The following is an 8,161-nucleotide window of genomic DNA, read 5'->3' on the forward strand; positions in this document are numbered from 1 at the left end:
CTCACACTGTAGCACAGGAGACACTGTAGGACATAAATGAATAAAAAATGACACAAAACATCTTTGTAGTAATAATATTATCTCAAGCCTTTATTCCTGCTATTTGTTTTTTAGCTATTTGTACATATTAACCAGGATCTGCGTGTGGACAGCAGAGAAAGAATTTCATTGTACAGAGAAATGCTTTTTCTTTACACACATGACAATAAACGCTTTAAATCTTTGAATCTTGAATCGTGTACAGTCTTTCAGCACAGAATATTAAATAATCTACCGTATGTACAAAAACAACAACAAAAAACCCTGAAAGCAAATGCAAAACGTTTCCAAAACAAAACAAAATCCCGTAAAGGCAAAACTCTTTTTCCTTTTAACACGACTCAAAATGGAAAAAAAAAAAAAAAATCTTAATGTCTCATTCCAGCATTTCAGAAAAGAAAAAGAAATAAAACAATGTCAATAAAACCGGTCAAATAGCATCTCAATTTACTGGTTGCAACACATTTAGCCACAATACATCTGCGTTGTATGTGTGATTTTATTGAGAGAAAAATGTTATTGATATTAAATGGTTGAATATAGGACGCTAAGCAAGGGTTCGTTTACACTGAGCATAAATTTGTGATTAACTGATTTATACTAAATGGTGGAAACCGATAAAAGACGAGAAACACAAAGCACTTCAATCGCGTTGCCTTCAAAATAGAAATTCAGCAACATGACAACAAGCTGATCCGTTATAATCAGCATGACTTTAAAAAGACAAATAATGGTGTGAAGATGATTCATTTTTGTACGAGGAATAGTTTAAAAAAAATTAAAAACTGACCGTGGAGCTTGACTCACTGTTGCCTGTACTCTCAGGCTGTAGCTTCCATACTCAAAAAATGATGATACCATTTTTGTAAAACAGTTTATCTGATATTGACCTGTCAAAATATTACATAGTATCAATTAAGAAAGTGGCTTAAGTGCTAAAAAGAATCTCACAGTGCAAAATATTTATCCCATTGCTGATGAGCTAATTTATTTATATTTTTGTATATATCACAAAGAAAAACACAGCTTTCAGAAATGCTCATTATACAGTACATTAAAAATATGATGGAGAAATCTAAATCATGTGATAATGCCTAAACTAGATGAATTAATAATGTGCAATGATGTAAGCAGAAACGCTAGTGAGCACTGCAAATATTAGCTTGTAGCATCAAAGCTGAAGGACACGATCAGTTAATAAAGCAGATTATTTGTAGACATTAAACTGAATGTAAAGTGTGGATGTGTTGCTTGTTTGTTGACTTGGTGTCACAAAGTGTTTGCTGCTCTTTTGGATTTTGCTGAAATTGTACTCTGTATCATTTGATTTAATTAATATATTAGAAACATTTCTCCCTGCCATTGAAAAAATTGTTATTGTAAAAACCTCACTCTAGCTGTTCCCTACAGTCTCTCACAGATTTATTTTCATTACTTATTATTGATTGTCAATCTGTATTGACACTTTCACGCCTGAAAGACTCCTGGAGTTTGTCAGATTTCTTAAACATTCATTCAAATCAAGGAATCTTAATTTTGAGATCGAGATCAACACATCTGCATGGTTTAGGTTTGCAGCATTAAACCTGTTTCTCCTGCAGTGGCGCAGCGCCTTTTTTATTCATTCGCCCGCTGTTGCAGACTCACTGGGCTTATCCTTCTTCCCTACTGCTTCATATCCACCCTCTCCGCCTGCTGCACCCTCCACCCCTAAAGTGTGGTATACCTGCTCTTTCATTTCGCCTTTCTTCAGTGCTTCGTATCCACCCTCTCCACCTGCTGCTCCTTCCGCCCCTAACGTGTGGTATACCCCCTCTTTCATTTCGCCTTTCTTCAGTGCTTCATATCCACCCTCTCCACCCGCCGCCCCTTCCGCCCCTAAAGTGTGGTATACCCCCTCTTTCATTTCGCCTTTCTTCAGTGGTTCATATTCGCCACCTTTCGGCTCTCCGCCTGATGCTCCTGCAAGGGTGTCGTACTCTCGCTCCCTCCCAGATGCCTTCTCCAGAGTTTCATACTTGTCATCACCTCGCTCTTTTGATCTCAGTGCCACATCCTCATAAATCCGCCCTGAGAAAAGTACGGCATGCAGTGTGGTATGAATACAGTGACTGTTACCATACCTAAAAAACAGTAAACAATCCAAAGAAACAAAAAAATGCTACTCACCTCCGTCACTTCTTCTCCTACGTCGTAAACCTACCACCACTATCACCACCAACATCCCCACCAATACCAACAATATTCCCAACACCATCCCCAACTTCCCCTCCGTCTTAGGTGGTTTTGGAAGCTTCCATGGATCTGTGGGAACAGAAAATATATAAATCTAATAGTCATGAGTCTCCTCGTTGTACTCCCATTAACTTCATTTCAATAAAACTGAAGACGTAATGAAAAATATGCTTACCAGAGGTGGTGAGAATTACTTGGTTACTTCTGTGAGTTCGACTCTTATCCGTACACCAGTAAATAGTCTCATCGACATTGAGGTCAGCAGTTTGAAACACCATACTGTTATTGACGCCCTCCAATTTCAGTGAAACCATTTTTAGACTTTCTCCACCCCTGCACACCCAGCACCTCCACCCTTTCAGACCATCCTTATTTTCAAGCTTCAGGATAACTGCACCTCCCTTCCACATGTTCTGATAGCCTGTCTCAATGGTGAGTGAAGCGCTGAGACCAGATTCTGCAGGACAAATAAAGAAAATCATCTCATTATTATGTGTGAATTGTGAATTTACCTTTAGATCTGTGGAAGTTTGAGCTCTAATATGTGTTGATTGTGAATTCACCCATGATATTGACTGAAACAGGGTCACTCTTTGTCCTACTGATCTCGCACCAATAAGGGCCTCCGTCGTTTGAGTTTTTAATTTCCACTTTCAAAGTGTCTTGTCCGTCGATTGTCTCAGCATTAGGTTTGTGCCATGTCACTGAGCTCGCACTTGGATTGCATTTTAAGTAAACTGTATCCCCAATGAAGGCCATTTTAAATGCAGGTACCATCAAAACTAAAAAACGAGAGAAAAAGAAGAAATGCAATCAAGTATTTGTGTAGCCCTTCTGAGAAAAACTACAAATATACTGTTGCGCATACTGAGCAAATAATAAAGGGCAATAAATGCAATACAGCATGTACAAGTGACATTTTTAGAAGTAAGTGAATATGGATTACCTTGTGGTTTTTGACATCTTACCATGAGTGGCAACACTGTAACAAAAGAGCAAAAAAGTGCTTTTTAATTTGAACAAATTTACCACCAAATGAGATTTTTATCTGTGTGACATTGAGCAGGTACTGGCACTGTTAAAACAAAGGAGAATACAAGAGCATGTTCAGTGGAATTATTTCAACAAATATGAAGTAACTTAGTGGTTCACGGACTATTTTTTAAATAAAAAAAATACATTTGTGACTCAGAGTAACCTAAAATTACTGCGGTTAGGATTAAGAATTTTTAAAATTAAGTATAAATTAGTATTTGTTCAATTCAGCTGTAATTATGAGACACTGGGTGTTGTAAATATAACATTTTAGTTGATAGACTGGTGACCTGTTTAGTGCCCCCCCCCCCTCCTTTCTCCCATTTGACAGCTGAGTATGCAAAGGCCGCTGTAACCCTGAATTGGACAAGTGAATGGATGGAAATAATATTTGTCAAATATCTGCTTAACTGCCTGCATATGTATGAAAGATTAACTTTACATTTATCCAACACGTTAAGAAAAAATAATATTATTCATCATTTTGAGAAAAAGTCGAATCGTGGAGAAATGCCTTGTTTAGATGAGTGAAACAAATTAATGTGAGACAACATCTTTATTGTGTGACGGTGTAACCATCAGTCCTGTTTCCTTGCATCTGTCCATTACCAGTCATTTCATTTTGTACAAATTCACTCTTCTACGTTTGTGTGGTTTTCCGTCTGACCACACGCAGCTTTCTGCACCATGTTTTCGACGTCCTTAAACCGATCACCAGACTGTGTTTATGTGCGCAAAGAGAAATAAAATCTGTTCTTGTTACACATAAAACCCGATTCATTAAGAGGAGAATTCTCCTTGATAAAGCCGCTGGAATTTCCACAATGCAACTTTTGTCTCAAATTAGATTTTTGACTTTAATCATTTTTTTCTTAATGTGGTCCTAATACTCAGTCGTGGCACTTTGTCTAGAAACAACAACTCTTAACTATACATCTTGACTTTTTTCTCAAAATGATCAATAATATATCTTTTTTCTTAATGTGGTCCTAATACTCCTTCATAAACATCATACTGCTTCATAAAATCATTTGTCATAACTCACAAAGCTTTTTTCTTCAAATTAAATAACTCCAGCGAAACTGTCAAATATTTTTTATATAATGAATAATAGATAACTCCTGTTACTTAAATGCTAACTGCAGTACAGTTTTTAATTTTTTTCTCAAGTTTAAGAAATTACAATTGCAAAGTTATAAAAATAATTCCCAGCTATGTTCGCGTCATACAACAAAAACAAAAGTCCTGCATCATGTCTCAGCTGGCTTTCTTACCTGCAATGAGCAGCAAATGCTTTCCACTCGCCATGATCAAAGGTACGACGGGCAAGAGAAGCTTCACTTTAACTCAGTCACGGAGGAGTGACAAGTGACTAACTGGCTGCTTCCCTTAATGAGTCATGTTGAGGAAGTTGAGGGAGGGCCATGCATAATAGTACTGGAGGAAAACTATTTTTTTTAAAAACTATCTAATCATCTTAGTATACTTCAGCTTTTGACTTAGATTTTTCCTCAGTTTTCCTCCTCCGCAGTATTTTGTCCTATAATGCTACGGACAGAGAAAAACGGGAATGATTGCGGCAGTTTTCTTCACACAAGTGATAAAACTGTTCCAGTAAGCTAAAAGAGAGGAGCTTGGGAACTTTGAAGGGTGGGAAAGTTTTAGCACTCCGAAAGCTTTCCTGTGATAATGCAGGAGAGGGCTCTGGGGACACTAAAGGTATTGAACATACATGCTTACCTCATATAACGGTGAAGAACACCTGAAACAAACCACTCAAGTGCGCCATTTTATTTATTTATTTAGTTGGTTAGTTCTTCTTTTCATAAAGGCCTTTCCATATTTCATATTTTGTTTGTACAGAATTAATTTTTTTTACAGATTTTGTTCACAGAAGAATCACATAAGTAACTGAGCTCACTTTCCTAGATAAGACAATTCTTAAAATGTAGTTTAAATTATAGTACAACACAAAAATAAGTGGGTTTATCACAAAAATTAGTTTTTTTTGTCATGTGAAAGGTACAGTGGCACGTTATTGTTCTTTGTAGAAAATATCAAATTTAAAAAAGTTCCTCCTGTTTTTGTTGCTGTCGTGTTTGTTTTGCAGCAGATGCACCCAAGTGTCAACTAAACATATAGGATGCTGTATTTGTCTAGTAGTTAGTACCGTTAGTGACAAAGTGCGGTATAAAGGGTAAGAGACAAGCTGTAGAAAGCAAAAGCAAAAACAGTCAAAATACCAAAACCAGATTGAAAAAAAAGTCGATCAAGATTTCAAATCTGTGACTTGAGCACTGCTATAGAGAAGCTCTTCATTTCATTACGAGTCACAGATAAAGTTATAAAGCAAGGAAAGCTATAATGTCTCAGCAAGAGCTTTCAGGTCTAAATTCTGTGATTAATAATCATAACTGGACTGATGATGCGAGTCATTCTGAGGTAAAGTCCCCTTTTGGCAGAGATGAAAACTACTGGCTTCTGTTTGAAATTCCTGGAATAATAGCAAAGATGTGCAGACCGAAGAATAAACCCGAGGCTTTTGCTTTACATTTACAATTTACATCTTACAATTTATGGGGATTTTATTTATTTATTTATTTTGGAGTGAATTAAATTAAATCTACCACATAATGGGATCAGTCTGGTACAAGTCAACTGTATGAGTTGGTGAGCAACACTGAGCTGCAGGATTCTGGACTTCCAAACTAAATACAGGAATTCCTGGGCAGAGCGAGCAACAGACCTAAGAGAATGTGCGGCGCTTTTATTTTTCAACCAGCCGATATGTGAAACAACACAACTCAATCTCATCAACAACTAACAACCTGAGTGAATCTCTGTTTAAATATCATAATCAGACTCAAAGAGAGTTCTTTGTTTCTTCACAAAAAAAAATGGACTTCAAGAAATGAATGCACACTAAGCACTCTGCAGTAGTAGAGACCTTTACAATTCCTTGCTGTTCACATCTTGGCTGACCTCACATGGACCACAGGCATCTCATATTATTTGCACACTCCCCTCCCTCATCACTTACAGCCCATCTTCTATCAGTCCACATCAGAGAGCCTTCTGACCACTCACCACCATCTCGGGTGGCTGTAGCTCAGGAGCTTGGTGATTCAGTCTCTGGCTGCTCCAATTTTTCCATGTTAAAATTTGATATACTGATTGTTGCATAGATATAGAAAAAAAAGTGCTCGTGTGATTGAGGCAAGTTGTATAAAGTGCTTTGAGTCTGGTAGAGTAAAAGAAAAGCGCTATGGTGTGGTTTACCAGTGGCCTGAGTTATATGAGTAGTAGAGTGTGTATCGGTTAACTCTATCCTCCCTCAATTTAAATTTAGCTATCTTCAAAGGAGAGTCACACACTAAACATGTTACCCTTGTTTCTCTTATTTTTCTTTATTTGCTACCTCATTGTGTTTATCTTGAGCAACACTTTGGTAGCCTTGTCAGCCTATTAAGATATATGATGCATTCAGTGTTTTGCAATTTCTGAAGAGGTTGCCTCATGAAAGTTCTTAGAATAGGAGCTTTTCCTCTTAGTTTTTGTTTTGTTTCTTCCAGCATTGCAGTATAAGTGTTCAGAACTGACCTTCTGCTCAGTATTTGGTCTTCATGAAGCAGTTCTGAGAAACTCAGGGGAAGCTGTTGCAGTTTCTCACCAGTTCAAACTGTTGCAAACCCTTATAAAGACTGAGAACAGAAACACGGTGAGATGAGCTGTACTGCTGTTGCTACCACAACATGATGCAAATCAAAAAGAAATAAAAAGGTCATGGTGACCACACTACGGTAAGTTAACGCAAACCTAGAGTTCCCCATTTCAGGTTTAAAAACTGCACTGTAGCACTAAAAACTTTAACTGGAAATAATCTTCAGGTCAAATAGTTACATGACAGTTGGTGACTTTATATGCGCAGGTCACATCAGGACACTGTGGGTTTTATGTGTTAGATCACCCATGGCCTAATGTAACAGCTAACTCAGGGCTAGTTTAAAAAAAAACAACCAAAACAACTTCCCCTTATGGAGGCAAAGCTGAAATAAAGAACTAACAAAATAAGAAGTGGATTTGTCTGCCTTAAAAACTGACAATGTGCAGTTTCTCCTCTTCTGTTTTTGTTTCCAAGAATTTAAACACAGTTTACAGGTTTTTCTTTTTTTTTAAAATCTATTTAGAAATAGATTTAAAAAAGCAGAAGAGATAGAAAGCCTAATCCTTTTTTAAAAGACAACTTGTTTCTACTGCTTTCCTTTTCACCTGTTTCTCTCACATTTTTCTGATAACTTGAAGAAATGTATGCAGTATTTCAGTTACTTTAATTGGCCACCAGAGCCCAGCACTGCATCAGTTTTCCTTGAGAATAACACATGAATGAGGCCTTAAGCCAGATCTGAGCCTGTTTTTACTGAATGTCTTTATGCTAAGCACTTCTCCAATAAATATATAAAAAACTATTTAATTTTAAGAGTGAATAACTGCATTTAGGGCTGTGAATATGCAAATCAGTCTAAGTTTGTGAGTGCAGAACTCATAAAATGGGATTTTTATTCTTAGGCTAACATGAATGCAGTTGGGTTTGTAGCGTTTCAGTTCATTCACACAGAAACTGTGACTTGAATTTTTTTTTTTACACCAAACCAGCGATTCAAAGTGCTTCACAGCTTAAGATTCATAGATCAATATTTTGTCTCTCATCCTTCCTCTTTTCTCTTTTTTTGCCTTTTTGATTCCACGTCTACAAAAAAAGCTGAATTCACTAAAACACACAGGAAAATAAATAAATAAAAATCTACCCGGCATGTTCTTACTACTGTACGCTCCATCTGCCCATGACCCACTT

General features: G+C 37.0%; 1 protein-coding gene across 1 annotated transcript; it reads right to left on the reverse strand.

Moving 5' to 3' along the window:
* Positions 1 to 1,024: 1,024 nt before the first annotated feature.
* On the reverse strand, positions 1,025 to 4,698 carry LOC146568239 (uncharacterized). Its single transcript, XM_085284164.1, has 6 exons — positions 4,584 to 4,698; positions 3,221 to 3,256; positions 2,838 to 3,056; positions 2,450 to 2,731; positions 2,209 to 2,343; positions 1,025 to 2,109 (listed from the first exon to the last, which is right to left on the reverse strand). Exons 1-6 carry the CDS (start codon positions 4,615 to 4,617, stop codon positions 1,661 to 1,663), a joined length of 1,155 nt encoding a protein of 384 aa, XP_085140290.1. The 5' UTR covers positions 4,618 to 4,698; the 3' UTR covers positions 1,025 to 1,660.
* Between the last annotated feature and the right edge of the window lie 3,463 nt (positions 4,699 to 8,161).

Source organism: Mchenga conophoros, linkage group LG8 (genome assembly GCF_057382185.1).
Source record: "Mchenga conophoros isolate Kocher_MC1m ecotype Shallow Benthic linkage group LG8, M_conophoros_male_GT1.1, whole genome shotgun sequence".
Classification (NCBI taxonomy): domain Eukaryota; kingdom Metazoa; phylum Chordata; class Actinopteri; order Cichliformes; family Cichlidae; genus Mchenga; species Mchenga conophoros.

Bases quoted from the DNA above. Each gene is read 5' to 3' on its own strand.
- LOC146568239 (XM_085284164.1), bottom strand. From the start codon at position 4,617: ATGGCGAGTGGAAAGCATTTGCTGCTCATTGCAG. The intron at 3,057-3,220 runs GTAATCCATATT...CTCGTTTTTTAG, and splicing joins AAGATGTCAAAAACCACAAG to TTTTGATGGTACCTGCATTT. The intron at 2,110-2,208 runs GTGAGTAGCATT...TACTTTTCTCAG, and splicing joins TAGGAGAAGAAGTGACGGAG to GGCGGATTTATGAGGATGTG.